General features: G+C 32.3%; 2 protein-coding genes and 1 non-coding gene across 4 annotated transcripts; all 3 read left to right on the forward strand.

The window, feature by feature from the left end:
- Positions 1-10103: 10103 nt before the first annotated feature.
- On the forward strand, positions 10104-12373 carry LOC128043112 (integrin-linked protein kinase 1-like). Its single transcript, XM_052635236.1, has 6 exons — positions 10104-10120; positions 10228-10352; positions 10443-10504; positions 10601-10837; positions 11731-11805; positions 12304-12373. The coding sequence occupies exons 2-6, from the start codon at positions 10289-10291 to the stop codon at positions 12334-12336; spliced, it is 471 nt and encodes a 156-aa protein (XP_052491196.1). The 5' UTR covers positions 10104-10120; positions 10228-10288; the 3' UTR covers positions 12337-12373.
- A 272-nt stretch (positions 12374-12645) lies between these two features.
- LOC105780115 (uncharacterized) lies at positions 12646-14007 on the forward strand (the record flags this gene model as incomplete). The annotated part of the gene is made up of 5 exons (XR_008198839.1): positions 12646-12768; positions 12878-12907; positions 12996-13101; positions 13193-13262; positions 13679-14007. It is a non-coding gene; the product is annotated as an uncharacterized LOC105780115 (transcript).
- A 1731-nt stretch (positions 14008-15738) lies between these two features.
- Positions 15739-17100, forward strand: LOC105791172 (remorin). 2 transcript variants are annotated; one of them, XM_012619122.2, is made up of 5 exons: positions 15739-15989; positions 16095-16145; positions 16236-16323; positions 16463-16544; positions 16631-17100. In XM_012619122.2, exons 1-5 carry the CDS (start codon positions 15830-15832, stop codon positions 16823-16825), a joined length of 576 nt encoding a protein of 191 aa, XP_012474576.1. In that variant the 5' UTR covers positions 15739-15829; the 3' UTR covers positions 16826-17100. The 2 variants fall into 2 exon arrangements, with proteins under 2 accessions (XP_012474576.1, XP_012474575.1); XM_012619121.2 differs by having other exon boundaries at positions 15742-15989; positions 16086-16145.
- Positions 17101-21981: the final 4881 nt, after the last annotated feature.

Genomic DNA, 21981 nt, shown 5'->3' on the forward strand with positions numbered 1-21981 from the left:
AGAATACAAAGCAACAATCTCAAAAACGTAAAAATCATCAAAAACCGAGCTCTAAACACTTACCAATTAAGCTCCCAATTGACCGAACCCTAAAATGAACTAAATTTTTTCTTCTTCCACCATATTCGACCAAAGAAAGATGAAATGAAGCTTAGTTTTGGTTTTCTTTAATTTAATTAAATTTAAATCACAAATTACTTAATTAACCTTAATGAAATAACATTAAATATATATAATGGTTGTCCATAAATGTCCACTTACATAACCAATAGTCTAATATCATCATAAGGACCTTTGGTTTAATTAATCATAGTAATTAAACACATTTAACATATAGAATTCCACTTTTGCATTTTACGCGATTAAGTCCTTTTTCTCAAATTCAGTTATTAAACGATAAAATTAAATCACAAAACTTTCACACATATATAATCACATGTTGTAAACACAAAAAATAATCTTAAAATAATTTTCCAACCTCGGATCTGTGATTCTGAAACCACTGTTCCGATTTAGCTAAAACTGGGCTGTTTTAGGAGAGTATCAATTTTAAGGTACAAAGGTTAGGAAATTGTCACTATTGTGTAATAGATTTAGGATCACTTCTTGAAAGTATTGAAAATAGTGAATATTTCTCACTGAGCTACGCTTTGTAGAAGTAGGGAAATCAAATTGCGTAAACGATCTTTGTGTCCCCTATTTTATTCTTATTTATCATAGTGCTTGAAGAAACGTCCACTCGCTTGATCACTCTTTCCAAGCACATAGCTTATATTTTTGCAATTGTTCGAGCCAACAAGACTAAAAGTACTCTTCTTTATATTAAAAGGACTAAAATTAACTTTATGATATGATAGAAACACCTTTCCTAAAAAGAAAGTAAGAAATTAAAAAAAAATGAAATAAAAGGACTTTAAAAAATGGGTTTTTTTATAAAATAACAATAAAAAGATTAATTACTTAAATGACCTATTTTTTTAATAAAATACGAAAATAACCTAAAATCTATAGTAAAAGTTGGTGGAGCTAAAATATTTCGCGCCACCAACATGCCACGTTAGCAATCTGCATTAAAAAATTCAATTTTTTGGTAGAGCCACGTTGAATGGCGCCACTTGTATAAATACTAAGGAAATACTGTGATTTTTGAAAGTATGAGGGGTTTAAGCAATTTTACCTTTTCCTGGTGGAGCCAAATAAATTGACGGCACCAGATTCCAAGACAGTAGCCTGTCTGCCTATTTGCCTATTGAAACTGGTAAAATTTTTATTTTTTTTCATTCACGTTACTTTTTCTAATTCTTTGTCCTTTTTCATTTTTTTTCTTTTTAACTTTTTTATTTACTTACTTTTTAAGCTTTTCTTTAATTTTTCCTTTATTTATTTGTTTACTATTGGTTTTATAAAATTTGAAATATATACTAGAAATGTTTTATAATATGATTTTTAAAATTTTAAATATATTTTTAAAATTATTTTTAAAAACGTTTAAATGTCATTTTAAAATTATAAATAATTTTAATAATATAAAAATTTAAAATATATTATTTTTAAAGATATGACCTTTCAAATTTATTATTTATTTTATAATATTTTAAATGTATATTTTAAAATTTTAAAATTTTAAATATATATTTATTTAATTTTAAATATAATTTTTAAATTATGATTTTTAAATTATTTTAAATATATTCAAACTATTTTTAATTCTATTTAAAAAATTTTGCAAAATATTTTATTTAAAAGGTAAAATTGAATTGATTGAAAAAAATAAAAAAGGATTTATTTGTTAAAAAGGATTTAGTTGTTAAAATATGGCTTTTTTAAAAAATATATATATTAAAAAGTAAAATTTATATTAAAATATTAAAATATATATTATAACTGATCACATCATGTCGGTGGCATCAACGACGTGACCAGTCATTAGCCTAATTGTTATTTTTTAAAAAAAAGAATATGAACGTTTTATTTAAGAAGGTGGGGTTTGGTCTAGACCTACTAGGCCCGGGCCCGGCCCGGCCCGAAATATGGGCCTGAGATTTTGCCCAGGCCCAGCCCGGAGAAAAATATGGGGCCCGAGCCCGGCCCGGCCCATTTTTAATTAAAATTAAAATTATTTTTTAATAAAATTAAAACTAATTGTTATTAAAATTAATTGTTAGTAAAATTATCAAATTATTAATTGTTAATTGTATTAATTGTTGTAATAAAATCTAACATTTGATTAATAAATTTATCAAATTATTAATTGTATTAATTGTTGTAACAAAATCTAACATTTGATTAGTAAAACAAACTTGATGTTTTATTATTATTATTTTGTAACACTAGTCAAGGAAATGAAAGTAAATAAACTTAAAATAAAAAACTATTATATTTTAAAAATAAAAAATATATATTTAATATTTTTTGGCCAAAAAATCTTGCCCGAGGCCCGGCCCATTTTTTAAACGGGCCTAAATTTTTGCCCAAGCCCATATTTCGGGCCTATATTTTTACCCAAACCCTCCCATATTTCGGACGGGCCGTCAGGTCTAGTTTGGTCCCCCTTTCAAATATTTGTAGAAGGAAGGAAGAAAAGAGGAAAAAAAAAAGTAAGTTATTTATAGTTTTTATTTTGTATTTTATATTTTATAGTTATTGTAATATAATAATTAATTATATTTAATTTATGTATTTTTTTAAAAAAATTATGCAGAAATCCAAATACTTTTTGGAGCAAATATGGATTACACTTCATCGAGCATCAACGAAACAGTAAAATTAATTTTAAATTAAATAAAAAATTCGTTTTAGTTTTTCGTTTTTTCTTGCTAAGTGCTACTTTGCTCAACATGTTTTGATTGCATAAAACTGATATCTATTTGGTTGTTATTATCCCTTTTTAACTCTTTTTTGCATGAAATTGATCTCTACGTGTTAGTTATAATTTTTTTTTAATTTATGACACATTCATAAATTTATATATTAAATTTTTAATATGACGACCTTTCTGCTTAGCTTTGCATTTTTACTGTGCTTAGTTCCATTTGTGGAGTATAAAAAGTTATATTTATCTTTAACGAGTGAATATTTTTTTTATAAAAGTTCTCGTATGTAAGATAAATTTTCGAGTTTGAATATGCCTATTTGATATTATATGTAAAACTCTATGTATAATTATAGATATTGATTCAATAAAAATAAGTCTTTTATTTTTATATTTACCCATACCACCTATGTTTTTTAAGATATTATTGTTTTTTTATGTGCTTTCGTAGTTATATGGTTGTCTTTAGTTTTAATGCTTAACTATGATTAGGACATAATAATCACATTTGATTTCTACGTGTTATTATTAATATTTTATGACAAATCTTCATTCTATTATTAATATTTTATTACTTATTTAATTTAACTTAAATAAAAATACTTAGAATGGCTACGTTGGTATAGTATAAGTGTGATGTTTTTGTTTTCTCAGCCTTTCAATTTTACTCTTCAATATATAATTTTATGTTTAAATTATATAGATAATTGATTTATCATATTTTTATAAAAATTTTACCATACAGGATAGGTATCGGGTTTTGAGGTCGCGGTTTTACTTTCCGAAGTAGAATCTGGACGAGCAGGTCATGCCATACTTAAAGTTGGCGGGATTTGGGGACGTCACATTGATCCGAAGGTTTCACCTAAAGGCAAACTTAATAACTTCCTTGTTTGAGCGGTGGTGTACGGAGACCCACACCTTCATTATGCTGTGCGGGGTGTAAGAACATGGTTTAGACCATAGTCGGACAGTGGTTTTGGGACCACAAATTCGAGTCAAAAAAATATTTTAATATTATTTTTGGTGTCTACAGCATGTTAATTTATATGTGTGAAAATTTTGTGTGAAAATTTTATCGTTTGTTTGCTCGATTTTATAAAAGGATTTAATCGCGTAAAATGTAAAAGTGGCTAGCTATTAGTTAAGGTGTTACATTTTCATAGCTTTTATAATGTGGGGTTCTTATGATGTAATTTAACCATTAGAAATATGCATGGACAAATTTGGACAACCATTATATAGTTTATAATTAAATACTTAAGGTTAAAATAGTAAAAAGTAAATTAATATGTAATAAAATAAAATAAAACATAATAAGGGATGATTCATTCATCCTTGTTGCCGAAACTTTAAAAGAAAAAGAAATAAAAGAAGCAAGCTAGGTTCGACCATTGCTATCTTTGATTAAGGTATGTTAGTTGATCGGTTTTTGATAATTTTTACGTTTTTGAGATCATTGCTTCGTGTTTTAGCAAGCCCATGCTTTAATTTTCGAAATTGATGATGAATTTGAGATTTTCCAATGTTGATAGCTTGATGATTTTTGTTTTTGATCATAAAAAGTAAATATATGTTGTTAGATTGTTATGTTTAATTAAGTGATTTTTAGTAAAAATGTGTATTAAGGATTAAATTGTGAATTTTGTAAATTGAGGGGTCAAATATGAAATAAATGATAGAATTGGGTTGCTAGGGACCTAATGTAGATTCGGCCTAACTAGAGCATGTTGAAATCTTGAATATTTTGAGTTGTTTTGAAATACGGACTAAATCGAGAAAATGTGAAATGTTAGAGGCTAAAATGCAATTTGCTCATTTATGAGTTCTTGAATAAATTTGAATAAATATATGATTAAACAAATCAAATTTGTATTGAATTAGATCAAGAAAAGAAGAAGTCGGATTTGGAACGGGGGAAATCAACAGTTGTCGATTAGTCATCCTGTTTCGTTCGTCTTCGTTCGAGGTAAGTTCGTAAATGAATAAGTAATGTTAAATTGAATGTATTTATTTTATACATAGTTGAATTGAATTATATGTATATATACTACAATGTCGAATTGAATTTAGCATAGGATGATTAATTACGAGCTTAATTCGATTGATTTACGACATCCGAGAGCCGTACAAACCACAGGAATTCTAATATATGATATCATGTAAGACCACGTCTGGGACATTGGCATTGATTTGAGATTTACGTGTAAGACCATGTTTGGGACATCGGCATCGTATATGATTTTGTGTAAGACCCTGTCAGGGACAGTGGCATCGATATTGGATTACATGTAAGACCTCGTTTGGGATGTAGGCATTGTACGAGCTTTTTAAGCCATCTAAGTATCCTTATTGATTCCGAATGGTTTAGCTGGCAATGTTGAGATAAGATCGAATGTGAAATCAGGATAAATAGTTCAGGTACGTGTGAAATTATGTGTTCATGGAAATAAGGTAAGTATAGAATTTTAGATGATGATATAATTATGCATGATAAAAGGGGTTTTTTTTTATGTGTATATGAGATTGTCTATATTCGGCCAAGTTGAATTTATAATGCAACTGTTCAATTGCTAATTTGTTTGCTTTTGACTTACTAAGCTATCCAAGCTTATTATGTTTTTTGTACGTTTGTTGTTTTATAGATTTTGGAAGCTAGTTATGAGCTCGGGGACCATCAAGGATCATCGTCACACTATCAACTATCTTTCGGTATTATTGAAGTTTGAATCTTTGAATATGTGGCATGTATAGGCTAGTTTTAATATGTTCGTATTTTTGAATTTATGTATCCATAGTCATGCGAAAATGGCTTAAGTTGATGTTAATGCTTGTGCGAATTTGATTATGCTTTGAACTTATTTGGGAGTGTGTTTTATGGTTTATTTCATGCGATATATGGACCTATAAATCGGTTGAGTTAATGTCATTGCATTTGATGAATGTGTTTTCGGTTGTGGATTAGTTGGATGAGTTAAGTTATGAATATGTCGTTACTTATGTAATTGAATTTGTTGGTGTGGATTTGGAGACAAAAATGATCATGACTTATAGTTGATTTGTTGGTTATATAGTCAAGCATAATGTGTTTAGTTATTATGACTCTTTGGTTATGAAATTGATATAAATTTCTTTTTATATAATTATTTTACTAGCCGAATAGATGAAAATCAAATTGTCTTTGTAAATGACATTTTGGTATGATGCATAGTATATGAAATTTAACATGTTTGATTCGGCATTGATATGGAGAAAATGACTAATGTTAGTCAAGTGAGTGGTGCATGAATTAGCTATAGAGACAATTGAAATTCTGTCATATGGTTATGCATGATTATGGTTATATTATTTTACCTATTAAGCCGTGTGGGGTAGTTTGATTTAGATTGATATACTAATGTGCATAACAAGTGAATTGTTATAATTATTAATTAGTAAATGGTATAGGATAGTATTAATGTGGTATTTGTGCATTGAAATGGCTTTTGTTTTTAAGGTAAGGTGCGCATAATAGGTTAACATTAAAGGGATGTTAGGCTATGTTGTGATGTTACAATGTCGCATATGTGAAGGCATATTAAGTGGTTTATTATGATTTAATTAGTTTTAATATGCACATGTGTAGAAATTGTAATCATATAGGCTTGTATGTACTTGTAAAATTTTGCTCATTTTACCATGTGGTATAGTTCAAATTAAACTAATATGTACATGTGCAAAGCTTATAAATAAATTATTGGTAATAGCTAATGTTATGAAGTGATATGGTTAGTTGTGGTTTAAACATTCACAAGCGGGTAAGTTTTATATAATGGATGTATTGTTGTAAGTTGAGTATATGAAAGTGCCATATGATTGATGTTTATTTAAGTGTCCAAATGTTTTACTATATAGTCATAAGTTTCGCTAATGGAATTTTAATGTATATGTAACTTGTTATGATATTTTATAATAAGTAAAATATGTTTAGTTAGGTTGATTAAACATTTGAGGTGGATTGGTTTTATGATTTGTATTTTTCGAATCTAGTATAAATTATTTTTGGACATTTGAGTTTAGTAATGTTACAAATGTATAGTTATTCATTGGTGCATGAAAGGTGATAAATGTTTGTGCTGAATTGTGTCTTATTCAGTAATGCCTTGTAACCCTAATTCAGCGACGGTTTCGGGTTAGGGGTGTTACACGGGGAGTGCACTGTCACATTGGAAGACGTCACTATGAAACTTGGGTTACGAGTTGACGGTGCTATGGTCACGAGTTGAAGCAAAGTTTTGGAACCTTCAGTACTATGCCACAGATTGCTTGGACAGTCCCCTAGTGATGGGGATCAGAATTTCACATGCTTGACATTGGCATGGTTGAGAGCAAATTTTAAGGAGTTATCGAGCACTGCCACTGAGCATGAGGTGATGTGTGTTGCTCGAGCTTATATTATGCAGTTGATCGGGGGTACTTATACCGAACAACACATCTAATAGGGTCCACTTAAAGTACTTGCCTCTATTGGAGGATTTCTCTCGTGCCGGTAGTTACAGTTGGGGATCAGTAGTGTTGGCCATATTGTACCATGAGCTTTGCCGAGCAACAAAGCATGGGGTTACTAACATGGCTAGTTGTCTGGGTCTGCTGCAGCCCTGCGCTCTATACAGGATGTCGTTTCTAGTGGCTGTTAGGCACCAACCATATTCGTGGCCACTTTTAGATAGGTAAAAACAAAATTATACTTAACATTTAACGACTCATAAGTGTGGATAATATTTTCCTAAGCTTAACTGCTAACGTGTTTGTTTCAGTTTCAGATGGGTCATGTCTCTGGGAATTGGTACAAGCCAAACATTAATAATTAATCGTTAAATGATAGAGGCGTTCGCTAGAGAGAAAGTAATATATATTAATATGGTTGAAGTAACATTGATTTAACTTATCCACTTGTAGTATGTGATGTGACATGACTCATTATGTTATATTGTGTAGTTCTTGTGGATGCCGTATTCTGCACCGACCATGGCGGGATCCCCGATCAATGACCAATGTACTCTATCACTTGAAAAGTTTTCAAGTTTTGGGAATATAGTTCTGCATTCATTGACCTAACCTTTTGAGCGTTTTCTTTCATGGCATCCCTGAATTTTTCGACGTGCATGTGTCCTACCTCCAACTGTTTTGCTTGTTTCAACCTCATTTTTGGCATTAAGGTTGCTAGCCTGTAAAATGTGATTGAAAAAACTGTTGAAATTGACAAGTGACACGTACACCTTAAGACGAAGTTAACGGCCTCAACGAGGTTAGTTGTCATATGACCGTATTGGTACCCCTCGTCAAAACATTAAGCTCATTGTCACGGCTTCATGCTACCCAAGCACTGTCTGAGAGAAGGTTTGGACCCCACTATATCAGTCTCTAACCTCGTCAACTTATGTCTGAATTGGTGTGCTTCCAACTCGTATCCTATGTATGTATTCTGACAAAACACCTTACCATCCCAATTAGGAAATGAACTCAAAATATTTACAAATACAAATTTAAATACAATATTTTTACATATGTTCACGATTTGTTTGTGTTAGTCTTTGTTCTCGTACTCATTGTGAAAGTTGACAGCAATGTGACGAATACAGTAAACGAACCTCTACGGAACCTTGGATTGTCGAATCGGAGCAATAAGGCCCTTCGATCTGTATGACTCATCCCAGTCGTCGTACAATTGTTGCATGGCCATTTGTTTCGCCCACCATGTTTTCCTGTATGACACTCTGTACTGGAATCGAGCTTGCATGTCCACAATCAATGTCGACACATAAATGATTGGGATATCTTTCACTAGTGGCATGATGTAGTTGCAAATAATTTTGGCATCTAATTTTCGGTAGTCTTGAGACATACGTGTGTCATTGCATGTATGACACCCTTCTAATTTTCGTATTTTCCACTGTTGAGTCCTCTATATAAATGCAGCTCGAACCCGCCAACCACACCCATTGCTGGCTCTCCAACATTCTCCAACATATAATGTCGGTGTAGACTTGGCAACCTTGTAATCAATCGACAACTTCATGTTGTACTGTTTGATGGCAAACACATTATCCGCCTTATTCTCGAACCGTTGCCCAACGAACAACTCCTGCAACTACGAATTTAACACCAATCTATGAGCAAGTACTATATCGGTGTACTCAGGGAACTCAGATGCATGTGCTGCATCTGGATCTTTGTTCAGCATGTCTCCCCTAGGTTCATTTTGTAAAACAATGCCACAACTCGGGTTACTGAATGAAAGGTCGTGAACATCTTCAACCTCCTCTAAGCCTTCATCATCGATACCGTCCGAAACCTCATCAACATCAGGGTCGCTAAAATCTTTAACGTCCTGATCAGAATCTTCACCATTATTGGTCATTTCTCCGACATCTGCCTCTGTGCTTATTATCACCTCCAGATATATTTGTAGACGGGGACCGGAGTAAGGTTATTAGACGAACTCCCACCATAATTTATATTTTCGGGTATCTGCGATGTCCCTCCGCATTCTAACTGGTTTGTCCATCCAACATTAAGATAAAAGTCAAATCCATGATGTTGACTTATTGGACTAACATTCTCAATAGGCTCTAAGTCTGCTAACTCAGCAAATAACTCAACTGGTTAGGGGTTCTCACTCCCAGTTGACCATCATATTTCCATCATAGTGCCCAAGTAATCATCATCTAACAGTTGCATCTTACAAAATTTGAACGGATCTGTAGAGATTGGAAACCTGTAAAATAATCTAAACATTGTCCTTCCACAACGAATAGCTATTTTCGCACTGATCTTCCTTTTCATTTCTGCTAGCTTCACATTTTTTTTGAATCACAACCCTATCTTTGCCGACCTTGAAATACACAGCCAACATCACCTTCTACAATTTTACCATAAAAAAGAACGTATACCAAAAACACCTCATTAGTCATCTTCAACAAAATTTTTGAACTCTCCTACTAAACACAACAATTTCACCATTCTATATATGCTAGAGAACCAAGAGGTGAGGCCATAAAGAATGGCTCCACCAAAATAAAATATTAAATATTAATTTTTATATTAAAAAAACATAAAAAATTACACTTGTAATAAAGTGGTGGAGCCATTCTAAATGGCTCCACTAAATAAAATATTACACCATGTTTGGTTGGATGTATTGGCATAGCCAATACACCCCTAATCGGTGGGCCCCACTTAATCCCCATTTAACCCATTGTTTGGTTGGTTGTATTTCCATTACATCCCAAATCTGTTCCTTCCCTAATACACCCGGTCCCGTAATAGGTATTCCCCCTATCCAGCGTCGATTAAAGAATACTTACCAATTTCTTATTTTCGTTTCCTTTTTCTGCCCTCATAGATTTCTACTTCTTCTTCCATCGGTATTGCAGATCTGTCCTCATCTCTTCTGCTTTCATAACAAATCTTCAACATTGTCTTCATCGGAGGCCGATGATGAAAAAATTGGGTAATAACTTCGTCAACTCCGAAACAATCGACGATGATGAAACCATTTGTATTGTCTCCTATTACAACTACGATATTAACTGTCACTGTGTCGATTTTAAGCCTTTTTAATTCAAGCTTTTGTTTTTGTATTTTTAAGTTTTCAAAATCGGTTTCGCGATCAAAATAGAAGATTTCAGGCCGTCTCATTCTTCTTCAACGGTAAATTCGATTCCTTTTCGAGATTATGGAATGACTCAAAGTGAAATTTTTGTTTATTTATGAAGTAAATTGATGGGTATTGTGTTTTTGGAACAGAAGCTGGTGGGACAGAAAGTTGATTCAGGGGGTCTTTATAGACTGCTTCAATGTGCAAGTAAAGGGGATAAAGCTGGCGTAATACAAGAACTAGATAAAGGTGTGGAGCCTAATGGAGCTGATTATGATAGGAGAACTGCTCTTCATTTAGCTGCTTGTGAAGGTTGGATTGAAGTTGTTGATTTGCTTCTTGAGAAAGGTGCTGATGTGAATTCTTTAGATCATTGGGGTCGAACTGTAAGTTTCAAATTTCATGTTATTTTATCTAGTATGAACATTTTTTTGGGGGTTGTGATTAATTTATGGGTGTTGAACTGTTGATACAAGGTTGGGGTTAAAGGCGGTTTACGACGGTTCGACCGATGGGTAGAGAATTATAATGGTTATGGGTGATTGGAATTTGAGTTTTTTGAGGGTCGGAGTTAGAGAGGAAAAAGAAAAATAGTTGGAGTTCGAATGGAATTTGGTCCTTGTAGGTCTTAAAAGGGTGTCTTTGTTCATTCACCCCCGAATGCCACATGTCATCTCTGTATTAGTTTCGTACTCCCTGAAACCTAGCTAATCTATTGATCTCCTGTTCTCGTAAGTATTATAATAGATAAATGTGATGTACAGGTGGCAAGTATTCTGTCCATGTTCAGTGTGGTCGAAATTTGGGTTCTTTGGAGGGTTTGAGTTTGAAAGGAGGAAGAAAAATAGCTGAGAGTGTGAATGTAGAGATAGAGGGAATGTGTCTTTGTTCCTTGGTCCTTGTGGGTCTTAAAAGAGGTGTCTTTGTTCATTCATCCCCAAACATCACCTCTCATCTCTGTATTTGTTTCGTACTCCCTAGAACCCAACTGATCTATTGATGTGTTGTCCCCGTGGGTATGGTAATGGATAAATGTAATGTACAAGTAACAGGTATTTTGTCCATATCAAGAGTGTGGTCTCTATGTCATGTGCTAGTGAGATCATGGGCTCAAGGTTAAGAACTTGCATGAATCTTGGTCTCACAGGTGTCCTTAGCTCACAAAGTGATTCTTAGTCTAAGGTATTATCCCGTGCTATTGGTAGGGCACGGAGTGAACTCGCAAGATGTAGGTATAACAATGGGAAAATGAATCTGATGTGAGTAATTCTTTTTGTAGCCATTGTCCGACGTACATAGCTTTCGACACAATGAGGTTTGCAAGATACTTGAAGCTCGAGGGGGAATCGATCCGGTATTTTGTTAATCTATTGTTGTTATTGTTAAGCTTATAAAGTTTATGTTTTTAGTTCCAAGAATTGCAAATTTTCTGAATTGTCTGCCTTGTTCTTGACAAATTGTCCATGAGAAACAAATACATCTTCACATCTTCGCATGACAGCATCTGTACTTAAATTTCTTTTTATGGTATGTAATCTATATATGAGTGCATGATCAAGACATGTCTAATTTGAGTGCAAGTTTGTGGTCATTGGTTGCCTGTGTTTGCCATATTCTTGATGTTTCACTGAGGACAACTCCTCACATATGGAGTGACCGACATACATATTTTCTTGATTTAAACTTTTATATACGAAGTTACCTATTCTTTTCCTTTCCTTTTTCCTATATAAACTAGTTTACCATTCTTTTCAAACTATTTGTTGCATCTTTTTCGAACTACGTGGTCTTTCATCTAATACAAGTTACTTTTTAGTGATACTTATGCTACTACAATTGATTTTACATTCAGATCTTGGCTCGTCATTTTGGGGGATGGCTTTGATTCTTGCATCCACAAATCTCCTCACTGCAAGAATAGCTGCTGGTTGTTTTCTTCTTGCTCTCGTTGCGTGCTCTTTTATGCTAAAATGTAAGATATCAAGGATGATGGTATTTCCTGATAAAATTTGCATTAATATTTAGATACTTTCTTTCTTTCCTTTTTATTTTGTATTCTTCAAAGAGTACTTTCAAATTTTAACTTGTAATGTGTATGATTATTCAAACAATGGACACTTGAGGACTGTCCATCGGTGAGTACCCTTATAACCTTGTGGTGACTTGTGTTTTTATAACTAGGAGTTGAACTTGAAGTGCTAACAATTTTGTTATCTATAAACTGGATTCCTCAGGTTTTATTATTTTCCTTGCTCTAATTTGGTTTTTGCAAGAAAGGACAACAGTTCATATTCTCCGTTCGCCATTCTATTCATCGGTATAGGCTCTCTTGTCGTATTTTCTTTATCGCTCCCAAAGAACAATTTCATTCTATCATCTCTTCTGTGAAAAGAAATGTTGCTTATTTCTTATTTTGGAAATTGCAGGTGTCATGAACAGTCTGTTTTCAGTCTATGGTATGTCTCAGTGATGGTGCTTCCTCTGACATTTTTTTTCTTTCAATTAAGCATTAAATTTGAGGTGATTTGAATATTGTTTGCATAGATATCTATGATGATCTAATATCTCGAGGAGTCAACTCCAATGATGCCAAGAAGTTTGCAGAAATTTGTACTTGCCCCTGCAATGGAGTTGGAGGGGGGTTTATATGGTGAGAAACTGACACTTGAAGCATTGGCTTTCCTGTTTTCAATGATTATTTCTGTCTTGCTGCTCACATTCTTTTTGTACACAATTTGCAGGGGAATGATGTCATTCATATTTCTTGGTGCATCAATGTATCTAGGACTTCTCATCTTAGCTTGACCTGAGGTACAGCCTCCTTCTGAAAGGATATTTTTTCCTTTATTTGCTAGAATAGGTGATTTAGATTGAAATTTAAAGTAATAGCATGCAGCAATGTTATATTGGAGTAGCTGTGAACATTGTTATAGTTGAGTGGAAGTGAAATATGCATGATATTGTTATTGTTCCATTAAGTTGCTCTATCTAGCTGAACGTGATTGATGATATCTTTGTTTTTTAAGTTGAAATTCGTGCTTTATTCAGCATTGCTTTTTAAAAAGTGGTAGTTTGCTGTAATCTAGTATAAACATGAATCTATCTGATTGGTATTTATTACATTGATTTGAAAGAAAAGGCTATAAATCATGGTTTTAAAAATCTCAAGCTATTTCTTTTTCTTCTATTGTCATGTCTTGAATTTGCCATTTTAGTTTCAATTTCAGGTTCTGGGATTGGTTGAAAGTCATCTTGGTACTGGCAAGTTATTATTGTACATCATTCAGCACTGTGTTAAAATGGAGGATGCCATTTTTCCTTATTCAGAACATAGTTTATTTGTTTGTAATTTGATTCATCATTCATCCAGCAATGTATTGTAGTGCAATTCTGTTTTTGGTATTAGATAGTAACAGCTTGGCTTCATTCTTTGTAACCCTTTCTCATTTGGGCTCAGATTCCTTTTTTTTTTTTTTTCAGATTGCACTAGACTAAACCAGATTGTAAAGTAATATTATTTCCAGTTTTAATTCATTTTCAGCCCATGATTCTGAGTGCTAAGGTTGCAAATATGAGTTTTGAAGGGTTAGTTTTATTTGCAAATATATTTAACACCATAATATACCCAGTATCCTACTTGCAGATTTGAGGGCAAAACACCACTCTTTTTACATGGTAATACCTAAGATATTTTACTCATTCATTTCACATTTAAATAAAGGAAAATGGAACATACCAATTTCACATTCTTTTTACATGATTTTATTAAATTCATATAAGAATATTTAATATTACTAATTGTATTAAATTATATATTATTATTAAATTATATTTAATAATAATTATGTTAAATTATATTTTATAGTATTATATATTATGATTTTAGAAAATTCATATAAGAATATTTAATATTAAGAATTTTATTAAATTATATATTTTCTTAAATTATATTTAATAATAATTATGTTAAATTATATTTTATAGTATTATATATTATGATTTTAGAAAATTCATATAAGAATATTTAATATTAAGAATTTTATTAAATTATATATTTTTATTAAATTATATTTAATAATAATTATGTTAAAATATGATTAAATTATTTATTATATATATTAATAATCTTATTAAAATTTAATAACAATAACAATAATCATTTACCTAAACAAATTTATACTAAGGGTATTCTAGTCATTTTAGTTTTTTCCATTATGCTATTACACCTCTATTCCATTCAACCAAACACAAGAATACTATTACGCCTATTCCATTACATTCAACCAAACAATTGATTTGCTATTACGCCTATTCCATTACACCTCTATTCCATTACGCCTATTCCAATACAAATGAACCAAACGTCTTTGTTAATTTTAAAAATTTAAATATAATTTAAAAAATGTTTGAATATCTTTAAAATAATTTAAAAATTAATAATTTAAAAAAATTATATTTAAAATTAAAAATATTTAAAATATTATAAAAATAATAAATTTGAAAAGTCATATCTTTAAAAATAATATATTTTAAATGTTTTATAATATTAAAAAATAATATTTAAATTTTAAAAATAATATTATAAAACATTTCAAATATACATTTCAAATTTTATAAAACCAATAATAAATAAATAAATAAAGGAAAAATAAAAAACTTAAAAAATAAATAAATAAAAACTTAAAAAAAAACACAAAAAAGGAAAGGACAAAGAACTAAAAAGAGTAACGTGGATAAAAAAAATAAAAAAATTTTACCTGTTTCAATAGGCAAATAGACAAATAGGCAGATAGGCAAATAGGCTACAGTCTTGGAATTTGGTGGTGTCAATTTATTTGGCTCCACCATAAAAGAAAAGGGTAAAATTGTTTAAACTCCTATACTTCTAAAATTACAGTATTACCTTAATATTTATACAAGTGGCATCATTTTACATGGCTACACCAAAAAATTAACTTTTTAATGTAAATTGCTAACATGACATGTTAGTGGCGCCAAACACTTTGGCTCCACTAAATTTTACTGTAAATTTTGGATTATTTTCGTATTTTATCAAAAAAATAAGTTATTTAAGTAATTAATTATTTTTTTCGGTTATTTTTATAAAAAAGCCTAAAAAATGTAAATATTAATATTTTAACATGAATTTATTAGATTTCACATCCTGAAAAATAAGGAAGGTAAAAGCAGCAAGTTTAGAGTCGCTTTCTGCCAACTCACAAATTACCCAGTAGTACCTACAATACAGCTCAGTTGGTCAATGGAAGAAGTTACAGTTAAAGTCTTTTCTCTCCCCCCCAAGCCCAACCTAACTATAATATCTCAACCACCTCTTTTTCTTCACTTTCAGTTTTAAATTCTCTCTTGTGCACGACCACATGGCAGATGTCGAAGAACCCAAGAAGCTTGAATCCGAAACCCCCTCCGACCCTCCGCCGCCACCCACCGAAGCCGCCGTGGAAGAATCCGAGACTCCACCTCCTCCTACTGAAGAAAAGCCCGCCGACTCTACGGAAAAGCCTCCCGAACCCATCGAAAGTATATATCTATATATCCCTTCTTTTTCCGTTTCAGTTCTGCTTCTGCTTCTGTGTGTTTCTTTTTTTCTATTAATAATAATTTGATGATATGCAGAGGCGGCAGAGGCGGCAGAGGCGACGGAGAAGAAAAGCACGGAGGTGTCTGTTGATCGAGGTAATTTCGTTTCTCCATCTTGCGTTTAACAAAATCTTAGTATTTAGAATATGATTAAATTGAAAATTTCCCTCGGCTGTCTTTCTCCAGATGCTGTGCTTGCTAGAGTTGCGACTGAGAAGCGAATTTCACTAATCAACGCTTGGGAAGAAAGTGAAAAAAGCAAAGCCGAGAACAAGTATCAACTTTCTTCCCCTTGCCTTATTGTGAAAATTATAGGAAAACTGATATAAAAATGATTGCATACCATAACCATGCAATTAAATTATGTTTTCTGGCTGCTTTCTTACTCGAAGCTTATTGATATGGTTGAGCAGAGCACAGAAGAAGCTTTCTTCTATTGCGGCTTGGGAGAATACCAAGAAAGCAGCTATAGAGGCTGAGCTAAAAAGGATTGAGGTATTAATTTAATCAAGCATCCTTGGATGATGATGATGATTATTATTGTTATTGAGTATTGGGTGTTGAATTATATATATGAGCAGGAAAAGTTAGAAAAGCAGAAGGCCGAGTATGTGGAAAAAATGAAAAACAAGGCAGCCTTAATCCACAAGGAAGCAGAAGAGAAGAAGGCAATCGTTGAAGCCAAGCGAGGGGAGGATCTTCTCAAAGCGGAGGAGTTGGCGGCAAAGTACCGTGCCACCGGAACTACTCCGAACAAGACCCTTGGTTGTTTTTGAGGATGAAATCATTAGAAAATGGGGTCATTTTCTTCACTTAGAGTTCATTTTGTTCATTTTAAAATATGTTTGTTTGAGTTTTAATATGGTGAAAGCATTAACCATTGTTCTGTGTGTAATTGTGTATATAATACCATTAAGTAAAAAATTGGTTGATGTAATAATGTTGACTCATGAAGGTAATAGACTGAAGTGGTCAATCTTAGAACGTTATATAAGTTTTATATATTGGTCTTCAATACATAGCTTAACAAGTATTATTATTGTTATATAAATTGCTCTGTCCATCATAATTGGGAAACTCCTACTGGCTTATATGCATTGGAAAAGTTATTCATGATGCAAAATGCAGTCACTCCTTTTCAGAGCTTTAATAGCTAAGTCATTAATATTTGCCAAAACTAACAAAGAAAGCAACAAGAAGCACAACTAGCTTCAGAAATTTCACTCTCTCTTTCCTGCCAAATAAGACGCTATAGGAATGTGGTGCCTTCATTAGATTTCATTTCTGCTCCGTTTCAAACTCCACTTTAGGTTTAAAGAATCCAATGAATAACAACTAAGTCTCTATACTTTTCATATATTTGAAAGTTAATCCTCCTACTATATTATATAATGCTATATCATATCATATAGTATTTACTATATTAATAGTTTATATATGTGTGTGCGCTACTGCATGCATCAATGGTTAAACATTATAATATCATATAATACTATATCTTTTATTATAATATAAAATATAATAATAGTTAAATATAATAGTAGTACATTATACATTAATTATTAGAATATATTATTGTTTATTATTATATTAGTTGAAATATGTTTTAAGTCTCTATACTTTTCATACATTTAATTTAGCCCTCCTACTATATCATATCATATCATATCATATATTAATAGTTTATATATGCATTGATGATTAAAAGTTATAATATCGTGTAAAACTACATTTTCACTACACCAAAACAAACTTTTAGTGGCATCTTTTGTGGCGTTTGGACGGAAAACGCCGCTAAAAATCGAGCATTAGCGGCGCAAACAATAAAACGCCGCTAAATATCTGGCATTAGCGACGCTTCTCGCAAAACGCCGCAAAAAGTCAGACATACAGTGGCATTTTCTGAATAAACGCCGTAAAAGAACATCATTAGCGGCGTTTACGATCCTGCGCCGCAAAATCTCAAGACCAAAACGCATCGTTTTTGTCTTGATGTATACTAGAATTAGTGGCGATTATGAGCAAACGCCGCTAAAGCAAGTATTAGCGGCGCATTGTGGGAAGCGCCGCAAAAATCTTAACGAAAACGCATCGTTTTGGTATCGATGTATATTAGAATTAATGGCGCTTACAAAAACACGCCACTAAAACAAGTCTTAGCGGCGCTTACGAAAAGCGCCGCAAAATATGATAACCAAAACGCAAAGTTTTGATCTTGATGTATATTAGAATTAGTGGCGCTTATTAGAAGTGCCGCAAAAAATCTTAACCAAAACGCAGCGTTTTGGTCTCAATGTATAATACAATTAGTGGAGTTAGGGAAAAACGCCCTAAAGCATAACATTAGCGGCGATTTTTTAGAAGCGCCGCAAAATATCTTAACCAAAACGCAGAGTTTGGTCTTGAAGTATACTAGAATTAGTGGCGAAAACAGAAAACGCCGCTAAAGCGTACTATTAGCGGCGCGTTTGGAGAAGCGCCGCTAAATTTTGTTAACCAAAACTCAGCGTTTTGGTCTTGATGTATACTATAATTAGTGGCGCTTACTAGAAAATGCCGCTAAATAATAGTATTAGCGGCGCTTTGCGATAAGCGCCGCAAGATATGCACACCAAAAAGCAGAGTTTGGTCTTGAGGTATATTAGAATTAGTGGCGCTTATGGGAAAACGCCGCTATAGCATACTATTAGCGTCGCGTTTTTAGAAGCGCCGCAAAATATATTAACCAAAACGTTGCGTTTAAGTCTTGATGTATACTGGAATTAGTGGCGTTCACGAGAAATCGCCGCTAAAGCGTATTATTAGCGGCGCTTTTTGGGAAGCGCCGCAAAATATCTTAACCAAAACGCACAGTTTTGGTCTTAACCATGCATTATATAATGTAGGTTATTATATATTTAGTTTATCGTATTTGGTTTACGTTTAGGGTATTAGGGATCATTATATAATGTTTATTATTTTTGGATTACAGTTTAGGGTTTAGGGTTTACGATGTAGGTATAGTGTTTTTGGTTTAAGGTTTGAGAGTTTAGGGATTAAAGTTCAGTGATTATTATAAGTTAAAAAGTTTATCATATATAGTTTAGGGTTTTAGGGTTAATCATTATATAATGTTTAATATTTTGTGAATATTAGAGTTTTGAGTTTAGGGTTTATGATGTAGGTTATGGTGTTTTGGGTTTAGGGTTTAGGAGTTTGGGATTTAAGATTTGAGGTTTGAGGTTTAAACTACTTTAGTCATGTTAAGAGGTTAATTAGTGTTTTAGGGGTTGGTGCTTGTGGTTAACGGTTTGCAGTTTATAATTTAACGTTTACAATGCATGGTTTTGGGGTTTGGGCGATTTAGGGTTTAATGAATTTTTTGGTACCAATTTCAAAAAAAATGACAAATACGTATTGATTTTTAATTATTATTATGATACTATAGTTCTAAGTGACACAAATGACTAGTTTACTAATTAATGACGAATGACATATTTATATGTTATATATGATGAAACAAATTATTTAAATATTGTGTTATTTACATGTATATATTAATCATTTATATATTCACTTAAAAATAGGGTATATATAATTTTAAAATTATAATACATTATTTGAATAATATAATTAATTAATAATTAATAATTTTGAATATTGATAATATTTAAATTATACACTCTTTAAGATTTATTTTTAAAATTTATAAAATTTTAACAATTGAAATTAATAAATCTGTATAAAATTTTTAAATAATATTATTAATAATATTAATAATGTCATAATTTTAATGTATGAATTAAAAATAATGTCTACAACAATGTAAATAATTTATAAAAAAGCTAAATATTAGCGGCGTTTGTTAAGAAAATGCCGCAAAAATATATAAAAAATGAAGTAATACGACACCGTTTCGTTGACGAGTTGCAGGTTAGTGGCGTTTTTTGTGAAAACGCAGCAGAAGTTGTGAAAGTAGTGGCGTTTATGCATAAGCGCCACAAATATTATAATATAAAACGATGTCGTTTTCATAGCAATTATCGATTAACTTTTCCGAATGTGGCGCCGTTTCAGTGTTGGCAAAAATTTTATAGTGGAAATTATAAAATTAAATTTATAATTAATTAAATTTCCCTATGCGGTGCCTTTTCTGTACTGGAAAATAATTTAATAGTGGCGTTTTGTTAGAAAACGCCGCAATTATATATAAACTTCCCCAATGCGGTGCCGTTTGTGAGCTTCATAAATTCAAATAGTGGCGTTTATTATAAAAACGCTGGAAAACTCAACGCAAAACGTCGCCGTTTCGCTTACTAAAAACAATTTTGGGGTATACCCCCGAAGCAATCTTCCCCCAGCCCCAAATTCATCGCCCCCAAATCCCCAAGTCGTCTTCTCTCTGTAAATTTCTTGCATCCAATTAGTTGAATAATCTTCTTGCCCAATTTCTTGAAATCCCAAATCCCTAAATCGCCTTCTTTCTCCTTCCAGAGAAGACGAACGTCGCACAATAGGCCTTGAAAACCTTCTAATTTCAAAGGTTTGATTTTGTTCCGATTCTGCGTATGTAATCTTTGGGTTTTCTAGTCTTTCTTAATTTTATTTTGTTTTTTATTCGTGAATTTTATTTTGATGTTCCTTACTTTAAAAAATTTCTCTTCTCTCTGTATAGGGTTTTCGTTCGTTTCAGTTCATCGTCCTACAGGTACTGTAATTGTTTGTTTTTACTTCTATTTAGGAATGATTTCATTATTGGGTATGCAACTGATGTTATGTTGTTTCAGTATAGGGTTTAGGTTTATTTCATTTCGCCGTTGAAAGTGGTTTTCTTCATCGTCCTGCAGGTACACTGGTTTTCTTTATGTTTGAAATTGTTTTTCTCGAAATGGTTTCAGCGGGTGTCTTCATTTCATTTCATTTAACTGGTTTTAGGCAACGTTTCACAAACAATTGTTGTTGTGGATATGTTTCTGCATTTTTTAGGCATACTGGTCTTTACTGTTTTTTCCTCCACGTGTAAACTGTAGAAACTTTTTACATGGAATGTTACTTATAAACCATCAAATTTGATAAATTTGTCACTTATTAATATAGAATAAATAATTACAAACTCTTCAAGCATCTAAGCCTTTATGTACATTATACTACAACAAAACAGGCTTTTAGCGGCGCTTTTTTAGGCCTTTAGCGGCGCTTTTTAGCGCCGGTAAAGGTATTTGCAGCGCTTCTCAAAGCGCCAGAAAAAACGCCGCTAAATCCCTCGTCGCTAACTTTAACGGCGCTTCCAGTAAAAAACGCCGCTAAAGGCCGAGACCTTTAGCGGCGCTTCCAACACAAACGCCGCTAAAGACCAAGACCTTTAGCGGCGCTTTTTATACAAACGCCGCTAAAGACCAAGACCTTTAGCGGCACTTTTCATACAAACGCCGCTAAAGACCAATACCTTTAGCGGCGCTTCCAACACAAACGCTGCCAAAAGGCCAAGACCTTTAGCGGCGCTTTTAATACAAACGTCGCTAAAGACTAAGACCTTTAGCGGCGCTTTCCACACAAATGCCGCTATAGACCAAGACCTTTAGCGGCGCTTACCACACAAACGCCGCTAAAGACAACGACCATTTAGCGGCGCTTACACGACAAACGCCGCTAAAGATCGAGACCTTTAGCGGCGCTTTTCCCAAAAACGCCGCTAATTTTGGCAGATTTGTAAAAGAATTTTTTTTTATATTTTTAGCCCTCCTGTAAAAAAAAATCTGAAGAAACCAAATCGAAACCAACCAAAAGCAATAAATATATATAATATTTACAATTAAACGAATAATATATAATAAATTTCAATAAATAAAATAAAAATCGTATTATTCGTACAAAAATGATAAATTTTAAAATGATAATTAAAAGTCAAAATTGAAACATATTTACACGATAGTCTCGGATATAAGTATATAAT

The sequence above is a fragment of the Gossypium raimondii genome, chromosome 8 (assembly GCF_025698545.1).
Source record: "Gossypium raimondii isolate GPD5lz chromosome 8, ASM2569854v1, whole genome shotgun sequence".
NCBI classification, from domain to species: domain Eukaryota; kingdom Viridiplantae; phylum Streptophyta; class Magnoliopsida; order Malvales; family Malvaceae; genus Gossypium; species Gossypium raimondii.

Bases quoted from the DNA above. Each gene is read 5' to 3' on its own strand.
- LOC128043112 (XM_052635236.1), top strand. From the start codon at position 10,289: ATGATGAAAAAATTGGGTAATAACTTCGTCAACTCCGAAACAATCGAC. The intron at 10,353-10,442 runs GTATTGTCTCCT...TGTATTTTTAAG, and splicing joins CGACGATGATGAAACCATTT to TTTTCAAAATCGGTTTCGCG. The intron at 10,505-10,600 runs GTAAATTCGATT...TTTTTGGAACAG, and splicing joins CGTCTCATTCTTCTTCAACG to AAGCTGGTGGGACAGAAAGT.
- LOC105791172 (XM_012619121.2), top strand. From the start codon at position 15,830: ATGGCAGATGTCGAAGAACCCAAGAAGCTTGAATCCGAAACCCCCTCC. The intron at 16,146-16,235 runs GTAATTTCGTTT...GTCTTTCTCCAG, and splicing joins GGAGGTGTCTGTTGATCGAG to ATGCTGTGCTTGCTAGAGTT. The intron at 16,545-16,630 runs GTATTAATTTAA...ATATATGAGCAG, and splicing joins CTGAGCTAAAAAGGATTGAG to GAAAAGTTAGAAAAGCAGAA.